This window comes from Fusarium vanettenii (assembly GCF_000151355.1).
Source record: "Fusarium vanettenii 77-13-4 chromosome 3 genomic scaffold NECHAsca_2_chr3_3_0, whole genome shotgun sequence".
Taxonomy (NCBI): domain Eukaryota; kingdom Fungi; phylum Ascomycota; class Sordariomycetes; order Hypocreales; family Nectriaceae; genus Fusarium; species Fusarium vanettenii.
This window is the reverse complement of record NW_003315880.1, coordinates 2,359,281-2,381,537: the sequence shown is the minus strand read 5'-3', so window position 1 is coordinate 2,381,537 and position 22,257 is coordinate 2,359,281. Positions and strand designations below refer to the sequence as shown.

Here is a 22,257-nt window from a genome sequence, read left to right as displayed (position 1 = left end):
TGAAAGCAAACGTAAAGGGATGCGCTCAGCATGGCCGCCCAGTAGTCTTACATTAAAATTCAAACATACGTAGAAGAGAACATGCATTAAATACGAGACGCCATGCAACATGAAGAGAAAGCCAACGTTGAATCGAGCGAAGCCAGATCCCCACCCCAATCCCCCTTCTCCTCCAGCTCTGAGATGTTGTCCATTAAGCCTCTTAACCAGACGCAATGATGCGGTGGTTAAACATTTCTTCTTCAAGTCAAGTTTAGTCCTCGTCAAAGATCTGCAGCGTGTTTTGCAGGATCGTGTCGATCGCCTTGATCTGCCAGCCTGCGTCGGCGATGGCGGTGCTTGGGTCAGTTCCCATGAGTGTGGGGCCGAAGATGACGGCCAGGTTGTGAGAATTCATGCGGTTGTTGTGGCAGTTGTCCATGATACGCCAGAGGTGAAGGGTGAGGGCGCGGAGGGTGGCGTAGTTGGGGTCGGGTAGGCTATTGATGATGGCGTGGAGGGAGTCACGTCGAACAGTGTCATCGTCATGTTCTAGAAACAGTGTTAGCAAGCTTCGTCAGTGATAGAGCACAGGTTAACTCACTGGCTGCTGCGATGAAGCTGTCATGATGCTCGAGTGTCAGGAGAGGGTCGGGAAGGTCACGGAAGAACTGCTTCAACAGGCCAGTGACGCTGTTGACATCGTGATAAAAGTTCTCGGGGTTCCTAAAGTCGAGAGCCGGGCTAGAGGACTCTGCTTCATAATCAGTTCTGTTCTCACCTCTCAGTCCACCAGACATACCTGTGTCAAACATGTTCTTGAGCTTTTGGATGTGAGCCATAGAGCCCGACTGTCGGTAGATGCCTTCCACGTTGAGGCCGTACAGATCAACTGCTTGAATGCACTGGTAAACCACCATCGGAACCGCTAGGCCGTCACGTTCATACAGACGGCTCAAGGGGAGTCCGAACATGGGCTTTGATGGTGCTGAGGCCCCGCCAGGTGGAGGGTGGCCAGGGACTCCGTAAGGCGGCGGCGACCGTCCGGCAGGAGTTCCTTGACCTTGACCTTGGCCTTGACCTAGGTTGACACCGCTGCCCTTGCGATCATGGGGAGGCTGGTATGGGCCGGATTGTTGAGGGGGAGATGCGTTGGGCTGGAAAGGAAGAGCACCCAGTTGAGGAGGGCCAGTTGAGCTGATGGAACTTCCATTTCCGTACCGTTGTCCAGGAGCCGGTTGACTGGGTCCTCGGCCAGTAAACTGCGGTCCTGGTCCTCCCTGCGGTGTCGGCACGTTCCCTTGGCTGAAGCTCCGGTTATGAGGCTGGGAGAAGGGACGAGGATCGTCGGTTGGTGAGAAGGGACCATCGCCACCCGTCACACCGGTAATGGGGCCGAGGCCAAGGGTACTAGTCCTGGAGCCAGGCCCCAGAGGTTGAGGACCAGAGAAGCTTCCCTGGGACGGTGGCTGTATCACAGCTGGTTGTTGGACAGGACCGCCTGGCTGATGATTGGAGCCCGGAGGGTTAAGCACCTACGAAACCGTTAAACAGGAGCTCTATTGATGGGCGCCGGTGACACTAACTGGGTTGCGCTCATATTTGATCTCGCCCGTGTTGGCGGGCATGCTCCTGACCTGCGCAACGACATAGTCATTCAAGTCCTTCTCGTTGTCAATTGACGAAGCAGCCTGCCGCAAGCTACGCTGTGAAGTGCTGCTCTGACCCGGACCTTGAATAGGGCTGACACTGAGGCCGTTGCTCAGCAGGAGCTTCTCGTTAAAGGAAGCTCGAGGAAGGTTAGCCAATGTGAAGGGTGCGATAGGGTTGGCCGACATACCAAACTTCTGCATCTGCATCGCCACACCCGCATCAATCTCTCTGATGGACTCCTGTAGATTCTTGACAGCCTCTGGTCGTGTCGACGACACAAGCTGAGCCTTCTCGGTCTGCAGCGCCTGGACATGCCCCTTGTAGGTCTGGTCGGCCGCCTGAACCTTCTTTAACAGATCCTCCTCGTGCTGGGCAGCTGACTTGTGACCCTTGAGGGCGCCAAACATCTTGCCGCTCTGGCGCGCCTCTCCCATCTTTGCCTTTTCGTAGTCCTCGGCGAGGGAGTCGTACTTGGTCTTGCTCTTGCGCATGGTCTGCTCCATCTCCGAGACCTTGTTCTCGGCTGAGAGGCCATTAGCCTTCCATTGCTTTCGGCTTCGCTCGGCGACGTTGGCTAGCTCAATCAGCTCATCGTGCATTCGGTGCAGCTCGTTGGCAAACTCGACACCGTTCTCGGCCATGCGGTCGTGGGTGCTCGCCATAGCGTCGTAAGCGCCGGCAAAGGTGCCTTGGCGGTGGTCGGGCCGTCGCATCACCTCTTGGGTGGTACGAGTAAGCTTCTTGAGACTGTTGGCATGATCTTCCTCGAGGCTAGATCGTTTCTTAAGGAACAAGGCGAATTCCTACGAGATAGAAGTCAGCGAGATGAATTGCGGCGGCATCGGAGGGGAGCTGGTGAGGGCGCATACCTTTGCTGAAGCTATGCTCTGCTTGAGCCGGTTCAGGAGAGTAACAACGCCAATCTATCAATGCCATCAGCATGTCATCCACAGGTCCATCGGGCCATCTTGTCAAAGCAGGTAGGGCGTACATCGGAAGATAGAACCTCAGATACTTGCTTGAGGACCTCCGGGCTAGCTCCGGACAGGCCCGGCGCAGCATCGCCATCAGGGCTCTGAGAAACATCGTCAACAGCAGCACCGCCATGGTCGGACGGCGGGCCCGGAGGGCTCACGGGAGCGTTGCCCACGGACATGCTGCCTGTTCGATCGCGCGGGATCTGGGGAGAGAAGGCGTCGGGGCCGGTCGGGTGGAATTCGTTCATGGCGACGACGACCAAGGGAGCGAGCGAGCACTGCGCAGGTGTCTCGTCTCGCGGGGCTGTATAGTATGTAGCGAGGGTCGTTTCCGGTGTGGGTTTGTGTGTTGGGGTCGTCGAGGTGGTCCGCTCACATTCCCCAAGCTAAACTAAGGTCGAGGACGAGGTCGTGTAGCAAACGATTGGGCAGGACGTGGCTCGTCGCCGCAAGACAAGAAGAGACAGGTCTTGGTGGATAAACGGCGTCGACGACGACAGGCCGGTAACAACGGCGACGGGAGGGTAGCGAACGAAAAAAAGGTAGGTTCGGCACTTGAGCAAAATCGAACTACTTTTTCGAATCGGCGATGATGATGGCGACGACGATGGGTTGACGATGGTGGTTGTAGGTGCCAAGAAAAGCTGTTGGTGGGAGGTGGTGGTGATCTGATGGGGGCACCTCAGAGAGCTTCGCAACGCAATCTGCAGCTGGGAGCGCACCTAGCGGCGGGGTGCTACTAGCAACAACTGGAACTGGGCCGATGCGTCGGAAGAAGCGGTAGACGGAGACGGAGATTCAAGAGAAGACGAGAGCAGCGAAACACTTTCTATTAAGGGCAGACGAGACAGGGGAGTGATAAAGGGAAGATGCCCAAGTAACGAGCGCCCGCAATACACGCACGCAAACGCAGGCAAATAGATGGCAAAGCAAACTCCCAGGGCAGTCAGTAGAAGTAATTCTCGAACAAGAGATGGATTGGATGATGGGGAATATGGAGATCGGTAGGTGGAGTGAGGGATGGATGGAGGATGGGATGGGGGCCTTGCCTTGGCCTTGGCTTTGGCCCTGGTGAAATTGGGCTGACTTGTTTTGTGTGGCTGAGAATGGATGCGTGACGCGGTACCTAAACTTCCACCCAAGTCTTCTTTAGCGGGCTAGGGGTCCCATCCGGGCGCCATCTGCGGGCGGCCATGGGCGTTTTGGATAAGGAGGGTCCCCCATGGCTTCAGGGGCATTTGTCTTTCTCGCAGCAGCCTTTATCGACATGTCCAATGGATTCGGACGTGGCTGACGGGGTTCGACCAGTCAAGCTTTACTTGGTCTTGTAAATGCCTTGATCCATGAGCCGAGACTACATCTCTCAGTATCTTCTCGACACCCATTGTCACCATCCTCCTTAGGTAGACAGACAGGGAAGCGCTGGCCACCTACCCCCCTCTGGATTACGTACTGCGCACCTCTCCACTCTTTGGCAACGTGTTTGGCAGCGAGTTGGACAGCATCAAAAGCCACCACGGCTTCCCGCAGTAAATCCAAAACGTGAAGCCATCCATATATCATGCTTTGCCGCCCTCATCTCGTCTGAGTCACGGACACGGAGAGGCACAGAACAGTGCCCGATTCAATTCTCCTCACGGCAACCAGCATATGGAGTCCCCATCTACACTGTAGAGATGGATGGATCTCGGGTCCAGTCTCTGGCGCAAGAAACAGCCCTGCACGTCTTGCGTCTGCGGGCATCTGCAGCCATGCTACGCTATATCGAGAGACCTGCTTGCTTGCTTACACCCACAGGCAAGCAAGCAAGCCATGACTTCTGAGACTCGAGCGGCCTTGAATCCCTCCAAGCAACCTCCCGTAATCCCATCGTTGTCGTTGTCGTTGGATGGTTCTCCCTATTTTTAGCTGCTACCCTTCCCGAGCAAGTAGCAGCAACAAACCAACACGGCCCGAGTCGCCGGCAAAAGACAAGAGACTCGAAAGTCCTCGTGTTTCATATCCCGGCCACGTTTCGTGTTCTAGAACAAAGAGCACGTAACGGAGAAATAAGCCTGTTCGTTTTCTCACTCTCAAACGAGAAGTAAAAAAGGTACCGAGGTATCCTGGGGCATTTGCAGCCACACATTGGCCTCTGCGTCCCTGTCGATCTCGCCAAACGGGCAGACACGAAAAACAACACCGTTCTTGATGCCTGAAGCTGTGCGGCGGCGCTGGCTTCTCCTTTTGACAGGTTCTGCGTGTCTAAAGGGGGGTAGCAAACATGATGCCACATTCAACATGAGTAACAATTACACGGAATACTGCAGACTACATCAGATGCCTGACACAGAAAAGGTTCGATTCCGTACAGTATCAGGTATCTCCATCTGTATTCTCCGAGACACACGCGCCCTATTCCCGTGTTTGCTCATCAACTCCGTCCGTCCCCCAAAACAAACGGAGCGAAACTCCCCTAGACCTTGTACACAAGGATCGTGTGTATGTGCGCGCGTATGGTCATTGCAACTCTATTCCATGTAGCACTGCAACACCATTCGCTTGATGCGGTTGCCTTTTTTTTTTTTCGCCTTCTCGGGGGTTCGACATCTACCGGCATGATTGTGAGCAGGAAGCCGTGCTTCTAACGTAGGATGCCGAAGAGAGACGAGGTTGAATAGAGTTTTTGGTCAACAACCTCGGAGGCAAACAAATTGCGATGGGCACGGTGAGCCTGAGCTAGATCCAAGGAACTCCAGCCTTCATCTACTATCGACAGACAGCTCAAGGATCATGCCCTCACTCAACAAGTGTCTCACTCGGGAACCATAATTTAAGAGACATGCATACAGATTAGACGCTTTGGTCATCTGGTTCGTCAATTCACTTCACCTCCCTTCTATCAATCCCAGGGCATCCTCCATTCATCATCTATCCATACAAGTCTCACAACATCCAGATCATTACACACCAAGCCAGTGTCGAGTACAAACTCGCAAATGTCAATAACCCTCTCATCTTTCTATGATCTGGAGATCTCCAATCTATCATGACGCAGCACGACCAACGTCTGGGGGTATGAACTAGGTAAATCACAAAATGGAGAAAAAATAGACACGCTCCCTCTCCAACGTCGATTAACATGGCAGGGTGAGGTCGTGATAACATCTCACCCGCCTGTCCGTCGCTCTTTTCGTGACCTGGAAATAGGTCCGCAGTGTATAGGAAAAAGGAAATAGACGACAATGCTATGCTGATGCTTGAAAATGCGTTCAACTTCAAATAAACCGGCGGGACATGCTCGAGAGCTGCCCGCTTCCCCTGGCTGGTTGGCCTGGTATCATGCCGTACAAAGTAAAAAGTCGTATAAACAAAAAAGGTTGAAAAAGAAAAGAAATCGGGGTGGTCGTAAATATCCCAAGGGAACATAGATAGGTAGTATAGTAGTAAAATCCGGGTGCTCGTCAAGGCCGTTGCTGAAATGCATTGTCCACTCGTGCTCTTCGTTGCACGGTATCGCTCATTGATAATACCCAAAGCAAAGACGTGCTTACTCTGTCGAAGGGGACTCTGCCGTCTTCTCCTCGGGCCACGTCGGTGTTGGAATCGGGGCATACTTGACGCCATCGTGGGCCTCGAGTTCCTTGCGAAGAATCTCAATGGCGAGTTCCCACCGGCGCACCAGCTTGGCCTTTCTGGTGGCAAACGTGCCGGCAAACGTCTCTTCGTCGTGGGTAGCTTGGACAGCGAGGGCCTCAAGCTCGTCACGGCATCGGTCAAGAAACTTTTCATGCTCGTTCTCCTGGCGGTCCATGAGCTCCTCCATGCGTTTGGCCTGTCGGTCCCGCATGACATTGATCTTGGCTTGGTGCGACCTCTCCATGCCGTCCCGGATGTTGTACTGCTGGCCTAATTCACGGAGGTCCCGCTCCGTCACCACGCGATGGGGGAGGGAAGTCGAGCTTGAGCTGGGGTCACCACCACGACCGAGACCATCGCAATAAGCCTCCATATGCTTGAGTCGGATCTTGACACTTCGCTCGCTCGCCTCCAGAGTAGATCGGAGGTCCATCTCGGCAGCCACTTGCCGATCCTCGAGGTGGCTGACAGTCCTAGCGTGCTTCTCCTTCATCTTTTCTTCCTGATCCGCGTGTCGTTCCACCATGGCCTGTTTCTGCTCCGCATATCGGGCCCTCATGTGTTCCCTGCCTTGTTCGGCAAACTCGAGGAACCGCTCCATTTCGTGCTGCTGCATTTCGGCCAGGTTGGAAAAGTCGTCCTTGTTTCGTGTTCGCTCCTCGGCTTCGAGTCGTTCAGCTGACGCCGCGGCGGCTGCGGCTTCTTGCACAAGCTTCTCTGCCTCATACTCGGCGAGCTGGACCTGCTCCTCCCGCCTCCTCCGTTCCATCTCTTCCTCGCCATTGCAGTAGTTGGGGCACCCAATATTGGCGTCCCACACGCCACCACAGATGTAGCAGAACTGGGCCTTGCACCGACAAGTCATGTGGGTGCAACCTTCGACAAGCTCGACCAGATTCCGGCACTTGTAACACCGCCTCCAGCCGGCCTTGTCACCCATCTTCAAGACCTGATCCAGCTCCCAATCCTCTGGGCAGTCCTTTCCGGTCGGGTGGGCGTTGCGCTTACACATGAGGCATGCCCGGGTGTTGCACTTGCGGCAGGTGACATTGAAGGGATATTTCGGATCCAGCTTGTAGTGTGGCGGAATGAACTCGCCGCAGGAGGGGTTGGGACAGAATATCCTCGCCTGCCAGGGAGTACTGTACTGAATAATGGCTTTGAGGAACTCCTGCTGAGCGTCCCGACTCAACAGGTCCTTGATAATAGAGCCCGGGAGCGGCTGAGCGCAGCACCGTGGAGGCATGCTGGACTCATCAGCCATGGAGGCGTGAATCAGCGATCTAAGGCAGTCGGCGCAGTATGTGTGGCCGCAGGCGATGCTGTGTAATGAGCTTGAGCTCTTGAAATCGGCATGGCAGCACACGCAGGTCCTATAAGAAGCAGGTCAGCACACTATCATTTTCTTGTGAGACGGTCCAGGTCGGGATCCGGGGAAGTACACACATGAGGACCTCGAGAGGTTGGGGAGTCTTTTTCCTCCATCGCAGCTTGAATCCCGATTTGACGCCGAAAAGGCTTCGCTTGTTGGTCTTGCCACTAAAGATGCTCTGGGTGGTCGGATCCGGAGGTGGCGGCTCCTTGAACTTGGGATGGTTGTGGTGAGGGTCGATAATGGACAAGTAACGCTCGTACTGAGCAAAGCTCAAATCCTTGGACTGCCTGGCGCTCGAGAGGTCGGGTGTAGGCGGACCAAAGAGGGAGGAATGCGTAGTAAGAGCTGTGCTTGTCGATCCACCAGATAGCATGGAAAACGTGCGGGCGTTGTAGACGGTAGAGGCTGACTCGACGCTCGAGGTGATTCGCTTATCGGCCACGGCAGCAGTCGAGATACCCAGTGCGCTGGCCTTGGAGACGAGGTCATCCTCTATCTGGCCCTCGGTTCGGCCAGAGGGCAACTGGAGAACGGTAAGGAAGTAGTCGATATCGCTAAGCTCGGGGGGTGTGGCGTCGTGTTCGGGGTCGGAGCCGGTTTTGACGCCGGCGCTGACGCTGGTGGTGGTTAGAGGCGTCGTGGTGGTGTTAGAGTTGGCGGGCATGTCGATGGCGATGATAGGGCCCTGGCGAAGCACCGCAGCTGCCATGGCTGTTAAGGGCGACTCTGCCAGGGGAGATTGGGGGAGGAGGAAAAACGTGGGAGTCGGGTTCAAGAGTCTATGTTTTCTTGGCCTCCTTCAGTGCATGATTGAGAGGAAAATCAAGAGATTGGTTAAAGAAAAAAAAAGTGGTGGTGTTGAGGGCGTGCGTGGGGTGATATCTTAGGAAGGTAGGTAGGTAGGTACGGATGACAGCAGAGGGCGGCTCGGCAGCGCGACTCGATGGATGGACGGACGCGGACGCAGGTTGGGGACAAGGACAAGGACAAGGACGGACGGATCCTTTCTCTCTTTCTCTCTTGGGGTACCCGTTGGCGAATAGCGCATTTATCTCGGAAGAGCGGGCGGAATTGACAGTGTCTGACACCTCGAGTCTTTTTGAATCAGGGTCTCAGCGGGTGGATGAATGGCGTGTGCAGTTGGAGTCGCTGTTGCAGTTGCAGGGCCCAGAATCAAGTTTGCGTTTGCGATTCGATGCCAGTGGTGAGGAGAATTGGGTCCGGTTTGGAACGTGGCAGATGAGATGCCAACAGAACAGTTGTTGTATGCGTGTACAGATCCCAATGCAAAGGGCGGTAATAGAATAGCAGATAATCTGGTAATAAACGAAGAGAGCGGTCGGCGCAAAGGTGAGCCAGATAGTTTTGTGTATGGAGCCCCAACCACTAACAAGAACCAAGACGGACCTCGGAGAAGAGTCAAGAAGGGAGGGATCGAAAATGGGGTCGTCCCGCTGACAGACAAGGCTCAGGGATCAAGAAATGCAGGAGGGCTTCTTTGACAGGCGAGGTCAGGTTCAAAAGAAGGAGGAGAACTTGAATGGGGAGAAAAGAGGCCGGGATGTGTTTCCTTAATAATTATCAGCACCTCCACTTGGCCGTGGTCGTGGTCACGCTGGGATATCTGCTCCGAAAGAGTGGAAGAGCCAGACCAGAACAGAACGAAAGAGTGCAAGATCAGACGGGCAAGAGTGTTACAAGAGGAACAACAAGGTTATTATTATAAGGCTGGATGTCCTGTCTACTGACCCGAGTATCCGTTTGTTCGTAATATCTTACCGCCATCCAGGAACGGGGCCAACTTACACACGCAGGCTGGGCAGGACAGGGCATCCTCGGCGGTCCGATGCCCTCTCTTTCTTCTTCTCGTCATCGTCCGTATATCATCCGGGCGGTGTCCACCAACAACAAACTGACAATCGGCATCACGCAGAAGCTAGCAAAGAAGCAATCATCCACCCCGTTCGTTCAATCAGCTCACGATCCAAAGGGCGGGTCCGCAAACCGCTTAGCCAGGGTTTCTTTCGTTTGGTTTGCGTTGCGGCCGGCGTCTTTTTGACCAGGGTCTGGCTTACAAGGGGACCCCCCTCCCCTCCTCCAAGGGCGGCGGCAAAGACATGGGTGGGGGGGAGGACGAGGATGATGAGAGGGACCGATTTTACCAGAGAGGACAAGGAGGCTTGACAAGGGTCCTGCCTTTTTGCACTCAATGTGTTTTCTTCTTCCTGTCTGTCAGTCTCTTGTCGCTGCAAGCTCTTCTCAGACTCTCGCGAAAAAGGCGGTGCCTCAATGGTGGTGGGGAAAAAAGGGGGTCAGGGAAACAGGGCAAGGGATCATCCATCGTCAAATAGAAGTTGATGGGAGCTTGTCCGATGGATGGATATGTGAGTTCTCGGGGAGAGGAGCAAATAAGGCAAGGAGAAGCCATTTCACTGTCTCCCTTTTGCCCCAACGTCATCCCTTGTTGCTGTTGCCTCGGGAATCTGCCATTACAGTCAAGGGGTACACTCGATGATCGGGTATCTCTGTTTGGACATTTGTCTCTCCCGTCCTTCAGCTCTTTTCGAGTCCATCGCCAACATGGTTCCACGGCATCGGACTCCTCCCTCCTCTTCCTTCATACAAAGCCGTCCCCGGCAGTCAGGCGAGGTCAGGCGGGCCAGGCTTGGGACTAGGGGGGGGAGGGAAGGGTAGTGCCGAATGGACATCCAATGATTGGGAGACTCTCGGCCGGGTCGTGGACGAGTCCCATTTCCCTATTATTTCCTTTCTTCTTTTGCCTTTGCCGTCAGCCTCTCGTTTCTTTTTCCCTTTCCTCGTCTTCTTCGTCGTCGCCCCCCTCTTGGGAGGTTTTGCTTTTTAATACCGGCGGTTTGCGCTGTTAAAACTGGTGCTCAACACACCACCATTGCATTTTGCTACCCATCGTTTGACGGCATGCGTGGGCGTGACTGGGAGAGCCTATGGTGATGGCTACCCGCTCGCTACCAGAGAGAGGAATGCGTTGGTAGTCGCTTGCACCATGACGTAGCCGAATGGCACACTACAGGTCTACTCTGCTGTCAGAAGACCTGTTGCTAATGACCGACCTGACCTAACCTGAGGGATCTGGACCCATCGCCAATGTAATGTCGATCTCTTCATCTCAGATCAAAGACAATCTCATCCTGCGAAAACTCCATTGCCCTATCGCATGCGGTCATCAGAGACACCGTTGGATTGGTGATATCTTGAGGCCCCCGAGAGGCTTTCTCTACAACTCCACCCGGCAGAGCAGAAGCGAGGCCGAGGCAGTTCGGATCCAGTGGGTTACAGTTTCTTAGATTTCGTTTCTTTTTCCACCGTTCAGTTTTCTCTTGTACAAGAAAAGAGCTAGGAAGACGCCGATTCAACCCATTGAAAACGTACGACATCAACCATGACCCACATCTACAACTCTTAAACTTGCTGCACCAGAGTCGCATAACCACATACTCTGTAGTATTTGACATATCCGAGGGAATTATTGCCCAACACGACAGGGACTAGACCGAAAAGTCATTATGGGAGATTGAAAATCGCAAAGGATCCTCGAACGAGTTCCCCCATCTCTCCCACGGCATCCGCCGGGGTCCCCCACATATTGTCCGTCTTGCCGATGCAGAACTTGATGGATCTTGTTTGCCAAGTTTTGCTTCTCCCCTTGATCGTTTTTGTCTTCTCAAAGAGGAGAAGTTTAGTCCCAGTTGCGGAATCGGTGCTGTGCCGGTCATTCGCGAGATGAACATGCGATGATCACTTTTCCAACTACTCCACCAACACTACCTACCGTCCCGTGAATGTTTTACTTTTTTTACCCTTGGCCCAGTCCACATTGAATATCTCTTACCGAAGGGACTAGACTCTTAAGCTGAAGGATGGCGCGGCAAGGAAAGCCGAGTTTTTCTTACTCTCAGTCGAGGCGGTAAAACCATCAAGCAGGCGAGAAATGTGAAATGTTTGTGATGCCCGCAGATCTTGATCTGGCAACGACGATGAGTGTCTCGGAGACCAGCCTCGAAGCGTCCAGAGCTGGGACCGCAACTCCACAATCTCTGATCGAGCTGCCATCGGTCAGAGAGTAGTAAACTGACATCTGATCTGACAGGCTGTGCTGTGGAGTTTTGCTGTCAGGGACGGAGACGCGCGCGCGCTCGGTAGCAAGGGAGACGAGACATATTACGGGCATCTGCAGGTTGCATTAGAAATCGTCTGCGTATATCCGTACACGTACAGCTATGTATGGAGTATGTTGATTCAGATGCTCCGATGCCCTTGCTGAGCTTGTCTAGGAAACGTTGTATTTGTCAACCTCGGAGAGGACATGTTGTTTGCCGAAGGACGGGTTATGAACAGTATATCCTGCCTCCCGGCCAGGATCTATTCTTGTCTATATCCAGACCCTGCATACTGCGGAGAGGTAACCAACATCTATCTTCATCTCCTGGCGAATAATAATCGCTCCATCTGCAGACCCCCTTCAACACAAATCCCCACCAAAACAACCCATCCATCAGACATGGCGCTGCCCTGGCGCGATCTCGTCGACGCTCCAGAACCCATTGGGCCCTCTCCAGTGGCTGAATCAGAGCTGTCATCTCTCTGTTTATCTTGACCGACGGACAAGGCGCCGCTGAAGAATATGTAAAGGTTGCCGGCTTGTTCAAGCTTCTCTCAACCAGCGACCAGGCGCTTCTCTTTATGGAATATGTACGAAAGAGACCTTGGCGATATCGAGAATTGCTTCTTTTATGCATTATGCATATAATGGTCTTGGCTACTTGTCCGTATCTTACCTAGGTTGGTACAGAGTACGGGGCATTTCATACACATTAATGGATTGGGCCTACTATGAGGCATACGCAAGACCTGGGGAATAACTACAAGGGGCTTCATGCTTTTCCTCATAATTTGACATTGCCATCCTGCAAAGAAAGGAAAAGAATCTCAAATGGCATCATGATCCAACGGGTAGACAGCCCAACAGCCAAGCCGGTGTGCCCAACTGTGTCAAACATCCGCTCCTCCCTCTTTTCTTCTTCCTTTCAGCTGTATGCATGAGTGATCGACGCCCGGATCGTCGATTCCCGAGACCGAGATGAGCCGTCACCCAACGGCGCCCTCCCGCCCTTTCCCTTGAGACAAGGAAACAGAACAGCAGGCGCTTATTACGGGCTCGAAAGTTGGGCATTTTGATCGGCGGGCAAAAATCGAACCCAGGCTGTCGGTCCACCTAGAGCTGTTGATCGAGATGGGCTCGTCGGCAGATGCTGTCACCAACAGTCACACACGTCACCTGAACTTTATGTTAGTTTGTCCCGTAGTTGGTGTGGGGGTTTTGCAGACAGGAACAGGCTTGGCTCGGGGCAACAGCTTGTAAGGCAACCTGTCAATCGTTGCCGATCTTCTAGTTTGTCTTGTAATCAACGGGTTAACATCAGGCTCTTACGGGTCGGGCAGAGGGATGAAGTGAGCGGTGAGATTCGTCTTGATGAATGGAACAACCAACTTGATCACTCTTCACATACCATTCATCGTTCAAGGGTATCAATTACATTAGTCATTCTATCTAGTCTTGTACGATGTAATCTCTTATTCGTTTCGTCTCCTTCTCCCGCCCAACTCCTACCCACACCTGCCCCTTGGAGTTCTGTCCCGTGAACCCATACCGGACCCTCATGTCCCTCATCTCGACCGTCATGTCGGCCCCGCCCATCTGTCCCGTCTCGGGCGGCAGCTGTATGTACCGCGAGTCCCGCACCAGCGTCGACGCGTACCCGAGCACGTCGGGCCCGCTGGCCAGGTGAGTGAAGAAGACGCTGAGGATCCCGCTGACACTGAGCGCGATGCACGAGAAGATGCAGAAGCCCATCCACAGCCCCGTGACTGAGTAGACCTCGACCAGGTTGACTACCTCGACCGGCGTTGTCACGTTCCACTTGTCCTTGATCCAGTTGTTAGTTTTGGTGCTGCCGACGGCTCGAAGATACATCTGGCCCAGGAGTATATACGTGTTTAGCACTTGGCTTAGCCGCAGGCTGAACAACTCTTGGTCGACATTAATAAACCCGCCGGATACATCGTTGTTCATGGTATCTAGGCCTGGCATGTCCAGGTACTGCAGAACGAGGTCACATACTCCGGCGTTTCGTACTGCCGTTGCCAGTGGCATATACTTAGATATCCACCGAAACACGGCGGGGAAAGAGAGGTGTGTGATGGCCTCGGGCGCGTGTTGTCGTTGCGAAGGCCTCTGTGCCGTGACGGTGCAGTTCTGCTGGCCGGTCGAAGTCGTCCGTCGGCACGTCACGCGAGACTCGACATACTTTTGCGCGATATCACAGTAAGCTGTGAGGCCGGGTAGTTCCCGCATCATGGTGTTGCTGAGCTGGGCCTGGAAGTAGAGCTTTGCCGGTTTGACCTCGATCCCTGTCTCGTTCACAAAGGCGGCGGGTCGGGTCAGGGCCGCGTCTGCTAGGTTGAAGGCATCCGGGGCTCTTTCCATGACCAGCGTGCTATTGGCCCAATACAGATCGACAAATCTGTTCAGGGCGATGGCCCAGGAACGACGATACTCGTCTTGGAACGTGTTGTTGAAGCCGTACCAGGTGCCGTTCTTGAAAGGCCCCGGCGACGACCAATAGGGCCAGTCAAAGTCCCGGTACTGAGCAACGCCATACGTATCCATCCGAGTAATGTTGGAGCATTTGAGGTCAATGTAGCTCGACTCGAGAGAAAAGGTGGTGTTCCCCATCGAGACGTTGACCACCGGGACACCAACCAGAGCAGAGTAATGCTCGAGCTTGGATGTCCACGAGACGCTCTGCCAGCCGTCATTATCGTCCGACTTCAGGAAGGGGATCTTGACGTTGCCCCAAACATCCATCGAGTCCCTCTTGATTGACTTGGGCGAAATGAGGGCAGCGCCAAACATGGTCCCCAAGGATGACAAGAATTCAAGGGTGTATTCTGACACTCCTGCCGTAAGTTCCTTGTGGGAGGGCTGTGATTCAGCATCCGTATTGAAATAAACAACATTTGAATCGTGTCCTCGCTCGTCAAGTCGGGAGCCCAGCATACGCAGTATGGACTGCGCGCCCAGGGGGGATACAGCCCAAACGAGTATCAGAGAGATGGCCAGGGGGTTCAAGGCCTTGAGCTGGAACTGAGTGAGGACAGCACCCCCGACGGTTCGACTACCCATCAGCTGCTCCAGAGAGCCCAATGAGGTGCCTCTTTCCAGACTCCATCTTGCCATCTGGTAGATGAGACGTCCAAATATTGCAGCAAATAGAATGGGAAACAGAGTGGCAAGCTGGCACTGTCAGTTCATTGGTCTCAAGATACGGCTGGGGTCAAGAACTTACAACAGTGATGGCATTTTGCCATTGTGCAAATACTTCCTTGTCGACAGAAATCCCATCGAGGCGCAGGACGAGAAAGGAGAAAATAACAAGGCCAAACGGCAGCACAATGACGGCAAAATCAGCAGACAGGCCTTGGAGATCCAGTTTCTGCTTCTTGAAAGCATGATGCTGATTCTTGACGAGGTCGGTGCTGGAGCTATTCACCGACCCTGTATCGCTCAGCTGGATGTTGTAGCGACCGGGCTGTCGAAGTTCCGCCTCAGTAAAGCCGGCACTGTTGTCTTGGCTCATCTTGGTTGAGTGTCGTCGACTCGTTGACCAAAGAACTGACAAAGATTACCGATATGAACGGCCCATATCTGGATTTGGTTGGCAGTCGGACGATTAAATCTGTTTAATGAACCAAAAGACCGAAACAGCGATATTTCCTTTCCTTTATGAGATCCAAACAATGGTTGTTGGTTCTGTTGGCTCTAAACTGGGAGTCCCTGATCCAAGTTGGATGTTGTAACGGCGTCTAAACGACATCTCGCATTGGACGAGAGCAGGGCTTCTAAATCCAGAGACTGAGTTGGGACCAACAGTCCATGCTGAGGCTGAATCCAAGCTGCTCAAAATAGTTGACCAGGTTGCATTTTTCTGTAGTTTAATTGTTAAGAATTCGTTTTGCTCTAAAAGAAATTTAGCAGATTCACATAATCCAGTTGCCCGTAAGTCGTGTGATTGCAACCATGCCGACGCTGAAAGTAGATCCATGAGGCGTGTGTTTCTGTCATGGAAGTTGAAGAGGTGCAGGGTTTTGGTGGCAGGGTCCGGCTCCCGATGCACAGCTGGGCGCTTAACCAGCGGGCGGCTATATTTCCAGGAACAGAGTATCGAGAGCCTATCATTCAGACACTGCCTGCTTCCATGGACCAGTTGAACAACTTGGGGAGATAACGGTCAAACAAGCAAATGTCCATTGCCATGTGGGAACCACCATCTTGGCCCATGGCCATCTCACGGCCTCTCACGGGAACGTGAATGACGGCTTTGACGTGTACCGGGGCTTTTTCTAGCACTCATTCCTTTACTTAGCCTCTAGAGGACAGTAGATTGCGAGAAGAGTGGCCATAGTTCCAAGGCCAGGTGAGTGGACGGCGGACTTGCTCTCGGGACAGCCCTAAGGCCATTCTCCAGCACAGATGCTGTCGGCCTAGTAAGGGACGATTGTTGTAACCGAGACTGGACTAAGTATGGCCCTTCCTCGGATATCAGCCTGCACATGGAGGATAGATATATCATATAACTAAGCACTTATGAATTTGAAGAGGAAACCATTGGAGCTGGCTGATCCGAGATGTGAGTCTGGAAAGAGTCATGCCGTGTAACATGGAAAGTAGAAGCTTACCCTAGACACAACAGGTGGTTGAGCGTGAATTGCCGTGAATACCCTCCTTGCAGAAGCAACAAGAAATCCATATCCGAGGTATTTGTCGTCATGAGGCAAAAATTGATTGCTTATCGTGCAGAATCTGACCCTTCTATGTTGCGTGCTCACACCACTTGTTTACACGATACGACGACAGTCACGGAGCATCCGTACGCACATCAGCAAGGCGTGGCTGGGATGGACGCCGCCTCACACATTAATTGATTGTGAGTGGAGTAACAAGGGCGTGCAGATCAGCCTCTCTTTCATCCCCCCTCTCTCTCTTTCTCTCTTTCACATTCATTTTCATGACGCGAATAACAGATTTGACTCTTGCATTGCATCACAGTTAAAAACCTCCCCAACAATTATTCCATTTACTCACTGTGTTGATGACCCCCGCCCACTCTGTCAATCAACATCGCCTCCACACTCAGTACTTAGCTCCCTCCACTTCTAGCGGCCCCGACCCATCTCACTCTAGACCCTCGGCCCCCCGGACTTGACCTTGGATTATCCCGCGCTCGCGTCCGTCAACTTGTTTGAGGACAACACCACGAGAGGAGGAGGAGGAGCTTTGAAGCTCGTCATCGTTTTGTCTTTGTATCTGTCAAAGCTGTACATCTACTCTTGTTGCCCATCATGGCGGCTTCTGGTCTCATCGACCCGACCAAGACGGGCAACTATCCCGTCATCCTAGGCGATGCTCTCCTGGGCAAGGCCTCGGACGGCATCTTTACTGGTATTCGATGTATGTCCATCTGAATCTTCCCCAGAGACTTTCCTATGCTAAACTATACAGATAACCACAAGCCAACACTCTCGTCTCCCTCCGCCCCAAACCTGGCCCGCCTGAAGCCATCCGTCCACGGCAAGACGGCCTCATACGACCTCAGCTACACCGACAACGACGAAAAGTACGCATTCACCGGAACGCGAAACCTCGACAGCAATCAGTATGTCCTCTACTTTGACGCGAGCCGCGAAGCCTTTATCCTCGACCGCGTCGATTCCACCTTTAACATGAACGTCACACGACTCCCCGCCAACTCGGATCCCGACAGCCTGCGTCGCCAGTTCCCTCAAATCGACAGCAACACCGGCGCCGCGCCAAAGGCAGCACCCGCAAAGAACGAAAAGACGGCCGAGAAGCCGGCAGCAAAGGCCCGCAAGCCCGCTGCGCCAAAGAAGGAGGTCAAGCGCAAGGTTGAGAAGAAACAGGCCCCCAAGAACATTGAGCTCTCTCTACCTATGCCCATGCCCGCCCAACCAGAGAAGAAGAAGGAAGAACCCAAGCGACGTGCGCCGCCACCAGAGGAAGAGGACGAGGAGGATGACGACGACGATGGCGGTCTCCTTGTCGAGTACCCCGGCGCCGACACGAGCAATAACCGCAGAACCGACTTCTCCCCCGCCTTCCCATCTGTACGTCGTTTTGATGAGTTCATGGACCAGCGAGAATCAGAAGGCGACGACGCCGACGGAGAAGAGGACGACGAGCCCGATTTCGACTTTAAGCTTCCCAGCCCCGTCAACAACCAGATACAGCGGAATAACGAACCGGAGCCCATGGATGTTGACTACGGAAACCAAGAAGCTGAAAACTCCGAGGATGACCTTGCCAAGGACTTGGAGGATGCGTTTGAGAACTTTGAAAACAGCCAGCAGGAGAGCCCTGACGGCGACGAGAGCGAGATCAGCGAAGAAGACTAGAGAAAGCAGCTTGATGAATCTGCAACTTTGCGACTTTTTGGATGGCGCCTTTTTTTTTTTTGTTGGAATACACACGGCGTTGTTTGGGCCAGAGTTTGATGAGCCACTTGTCAAGGGAACAAAAAGAAGTCCTTGTTGGACTCGGCGTTGAAGCGAGAATAATGATGTTTTACTACATGGCATGAGAAACATGTACGGGGGTTGTTTTTACTTTGATTTGATACCACCAGCGCCAGGACTATACTGCCTTGTCCAATACTCTGCCACAGATATCTAGACACGAGAATATAACATGTCTTCACCACTTAATTCATCCTCTCAGCTCCCTCGCCCTCATTATCTTGCTTCCACTTCTCCCCTTGAAGATGATCAGTAGCACCCTCAATCTCATTCTCACACCAGAAATGCAACTCGGCGTGTGCTAGCAACTTTCCCCAGCGCTTCAGCACATCCTCGTCGAGCGTGCCGACTGACATGCTGATGGTGTCCGCGGCCTCGCGGCGCCAGAAGAGCCAGCTCCCGCAGGCAGTACAGAATCCTCGCGCGCAGCCCTCGGTGGCGTGGTACCGTGAGAGCGTCGTCTGTGAGGTGAATGCGACGCCAGAGGCTGGTAGTTGGTGGAAGTAGGCCATGAGGGAGCCGCCGTTTTTACGGCACTGCGTGCACTGGCATGTCACGCACTAGAAGGGAATTGTTAGTTTATGAGCTTTGAGGAGGGGGAAAGACATGCGCTTTTCTTCCAGTCGTGGCTATCTGGGAAAGTCAAGGTGTATCGGACAGAACCGCAGAGACATCCACCCGATATAGTCGTGGGATATTCATCTGAAGCCATCTCTGAGTAGTCCACGCAGGAAAATGTTTGTCAAAAGGTCGAATATATATGTAAGACGTCAATATTGCACGAGCGAGAAGTGGTGATGATATAATGATGGAGGTTAGAGTTTTGTTCATGTGAGAAGAGTTAACCCCTCCTCTGCGTTTGCCTTTATATAGACGCGTTGTGGATGCCCATGTCAACGACGCCTTTGCTCTATTCCTAAGCCCACCGCCGTCTGTCTGCGTCTATAAATTGTCGCGTCACTATCATGACATTGAAGGGCGTGAATGCCGGCACCCGCAGATCTCCCTCACGCCTTGATAATGCATATAACATGTCTCTTATACCGCCATAGTCCCCGAGAACATGAGCTGTGCGATAGCCTTGGGATCAAATTGCCTCCCATTTCGCAATCCAGCCGACACTCTCACCTGTGTTGCGAACTACACATAGGCGCCCTTTTTTAGGATCCTGTTCTATTCCGTCTAGAACCTTCTCAGCGGCGATGGATCCAATCGCCATGCCATGACCCTCGCTGAGACTGAATGACCCAGTGGTAACAAAACCAATGAGATCCTCTGTATTGGGAACGAGCGGGTGACCATTCATATCGGATTGGTTCGCTGGCTCGGAAGAGTAAGGCGTTGGCTTGGAGATGAGTTCGCGCGCAAGGACACGTTTCAACGAGTCCAAATCACGAGGCTTTGACGACTTGGAAGCCTTGCTCTTGGGTGTAGTAGAGGACGGAACACGAGCGAGCCATTGGGAACGGATGTCTCGTGGGAGGGAAGAGTGTGATGCGGACTTTGGGGGGATTGTAGCCGGGACCTCGGCTTCAGATGAGGGTGGGATGATTGTTGGAGGAGGGGGGAGACGGTAGATGCGAGCGCAGGGTGTGACGACGCCGCGGGAGAGTAGAGTAATCCGGACGGTGACGAGTGCATTTGTGGGTATCGTGGTAGGTTGAGGGATTTCAAGGAGCTGCTTGAATGCATCCTTGGAGATCTGCTGTAGTCCATGAATGCCTGATGACTTCTGTTGTGCTGGCTTTTGCGTCGACTCGTCTTGGTCAATATCCATAGGGTCTTCGCCTTGATTATTCGAAGAGCACCGTGTCTTGGTCGACTTGAACAACAACTCAAAGTTGCTGGCAAAGCCATCTCCAATCTCGCCCTTCCTCCCTCCGCCGAGATCTAACGACTCCCACGCCACCCTCTTGCTCTTTGGCCGCCTCTCCCAAGCAGCCTTTCGCTTCCTCCGTTCCTCAAGCTCCCACTCAGCACCGGCTGCCGTCCCGGGAAAGTCTCCTGGGAACCAAGGCTGGCCGCGCTCGAAAGCGATCTGACGAATCTCGTCCATTCCGGCGAACCGTGGATTGCCCCCTGACGAGAGGGGGTAATGTACCAGGCTGTACCAGATCGGCTGTATGCACTTCCAGGGGGCAAGGAGAGTCCATGTGCCTTGGGTTTGAGTACTTGTGCCGGTACGTGACGCCAGGAGTGTGACAGGAATGGGAGGGTCGACTGCTGTTGGCTTCAGCAGAGATCCAGGAGTCTTTTTCGTCTTTCGTCGATCAACATTTTTCTGTGAAGGGAGCTGTGACGCACGATGGCGGGCATCTCGGTCAAAGATGGCATATGGCAATAGATCCTCTTCTGCTGGCCAAGCCGCAATCTTTTCAAGAAGTTGTAGCTGCGCGTCTGCATCATCAGAGACCTCCAGCCGTCTGGGAGGATACCTAAGACGAGGGTCTTGGACTGGGAAGCTGAGGATTGAACCAGCAGGCAATGTTGCTGCGTTGCTAAGTCCCGCGAGACCTCGGAAGAGCTCCGCATGCTGATCCTTTGCCTTGTCTTTCGAAGGATAGGGAGTCAACACGGAGAGTAGAGCCTCGGTTGAGCCAGGGCCGGTGAGGTCAATACTGCCAATCTCAAACCGGAGATCCTCGATATAGAGCCGGGGGTTCTCTTGCTTGATCAGTTGCAGTAGCTCGTTGAAGAGCTCGAGAAACGCTGAGGGATGAATGCGCAGAAACACTTGTCTCTGCTTCTTTTGAGGTTCTTGGACCTCGGCCTGTGTTGACGACTCGGGGTTCCACAGAATTGTGCCTGGACCGATGACTTGTCGTCCTGTGTTGGTCTTTCGACTCAAGATGCCCGTCCACGATCGTGTTCCCAGTCTCCATTTTCTGCCCTTCTCGTTCCAACATGAATCTTGCACAACACCAACTCGCTTGAGGACCCTTTCTATCCCAACAGAGTTTCCGTATAGTCCAATAGTGCTCATGTAACTCATCTCCCATACCACAGCGCCTCTGTCACCCTGCGCTCGATGAGTTGGTCGGCATATCTTTTCGTTTGGTGTCAACGGTATAGCGAACCGCCACAGGGGATTTAGAGGGTCTGTCATGCGCGCTCTCTTGGCGTGCCATGCATGTGTGGGTAGCCAAGTCTTGTTCAGTTGTCGTTTTCGAAACTTGGCCATAGGTTTTGGGGGCTCGTTGAGCTCGTTTCTTCGAATCTTGGGTCTCGGCGCTCGTCCTACCACAGCCAATTCGCTTCCAGGGGTTTCGTCTTGCCCATTCTCCTTGGCCTTTTCCAGCGCAGCCCTCCGCTTTCTTGCTGCCAATATTCCCAATCGTCGCGCCGTCTCTGCTCGTATCCGTCCTCGAGTTGTCCTAGGTTTCCTCCTCCTGGCTTCTACCTTTGGTGTATTATCCTCATTCATCTCCTTTTGCGCACGCGATCTTAACCTGCGCGGAACTCGTTTCGGGTTGTGACTCGCAGTGCGACGGCGCAAACCTCGAGGAACCTTCTGAAAGGCGCGGCTGCTGCCCACAGCCTTGGACGTGGCTATGCTCTGCTCGAGAGACCGAATCTCAAACTCGTGGGCGGCCACAAAGGCCTGGAGGTCGAGTTCTCCATCCTTGAGTGCGGCGTCGGCGGGCTGGGCGGGAATGTTGCGTGCGATGTGAACCTTGGAGCGCTTCTGGGCAAAGTTGTCGCTGCGAGCATTGGGCGCTGGGGCGTCGGCCTTTCGCTTCTTGGCCCCTTGCCCAGATGAGCCTGCGGTGGCAGAGCCAGGAGCCATCGCGAGACTATCGGGTTGTGTCGTGTATAAGGTGTTGGAGGAGATGTGGAGTGTTGGTAGGAGAGGACGCGAAACGATGCACGACAGAAAATAAAGCTTTATCGATAAGCACTCTTCATGCCCCTCCAACCCACCAGGAATCGACTCAAGACTGACAACATTTTTGCCGAAAAGAGAAATACCAGATATGCTCTTCTTGTCTCGAAGTTGTATCTGTCATTGGGTATCGGAAATAGTGT

At 53.4% G+C, this 22,257-nt stretch overlaps 6 protein-coding genes across 6 annotated transcripts; 1 reads left to right on the top strand and 5 right to left on the bottom strand.

The window, feature by feature from the left end:
- Positions 1–253: 253 nt before the first annotated feature.
- Positions 254–2,857, bottom strand: NECHADRAFT_67563 (uncharacterized protein; the record flags this gene model as incomplete). The annotated part of the gene is made up of 7 exons (XM_003052666.1): positions 254–531; positions 584–736; positions 782–1,514; positions 1,566–1,768; positions 1,820–2,435; positions 2,502–2,555; positions 2,624–2,857. 7 exons carry the CDS (start codon positions 2,855–2,857, stop codon positions 254–256), a joined length of 2,271 nt encoding a protein of 756 aa, XP_003052712.1.
- A 3,281-nt stretch (positions 2,858–6,138) lies between these two features.
- NECHADRAFT_92059 (uncharacterized protein) lies at positions 6,139–8,311 on the bottom strand (the record flags this gene model as incomplete). The annotated part of the gene is made up of 2 exons (XM_003052665.1): positions 6,139–7,600; positions 7,674–8,311. The coding sequence occupies 2 exons, from the start codon at positions 8,309–8,311 to the stop codon at positions 6,139–6,141; spliced, it is 2,100 nt and encodes a 699-aa protein (XP_003052711.1).
- Positions 8,312–13,189: 4,878 nt separating this feature from the next.
- On the bottom strand, positions 13,190–15,278 carry NECHADRAFT_77967 (uncharacterized protein; the record flags this gene model as incomplete). The annotated part of the gene is made up of 2 exons (XM_003052664.1): positions 13,190–14,941; positions 14,988–15,278. The coding sequence occupies 2 exons, from the start codon at positions 15,276–15,278 to the stop codon at positions 13,190–13,192; spliced, it is 2,043 nt and encodes a 680-aa protein (XP_003052710.1).
- Positions 15,279–17,040: 1,762 nt separating this feature from the next.
- Positions 17,041–18,227, top strand: NECHADRAFT_67562 (uncharacterized protein; the record flags this gene model as incomplete). The annotated part of the gene is made up of 2 exons (XM_003053157.1): positions 17,041–17,149; positions 17,201–18,227. 2 exons carry the CDS (start codon positions 17,041–17,043, stop codon positions 18,109–18,111), a joined length of 1,020 nt encoding a protein of 339 aa, XP_003053203.1. The 3' UTR covers positions 18,112–18,227.
- Positions 18,228–18,416: 189 nt separating this feature from the next.
- On the bottom strand, positions 18,417–18,791 carry NECHADRAFT_35952 (uncharacterized protein; the record flags this gene model as incomplete). Its single annotated transcript, XM_003052663.1, has 1 exon — positions 18,417–18,791. A coding segment is annotated over one exon (375 nt), but the record flags the coding sequence as incomplete, so codon positions are not given.
- A 580-nt stretch (positions 18,792–19,371) lies between these two features.
- On the bottom strand, positions 19,372–22,018 carry NECHADRAFT_92057 (uncharacterized protein; the record flags this gene model as incomplete). Its single annotated transcript, XM_003052662.1, has 2 exons — positions 19,372–19,386; positions 19,421–22,018. The coding sequence occupies 2 exons, from the start codon at positions 22,016–22,018 to the stop codon at positions 19,372–19,374; spliced, it is 2,613 nt and encodes an 870-aa protein (XP_003052708.1).
- Between the last annotated feature and the right edge of the window lie 239 nt (positions 22,019–22,257).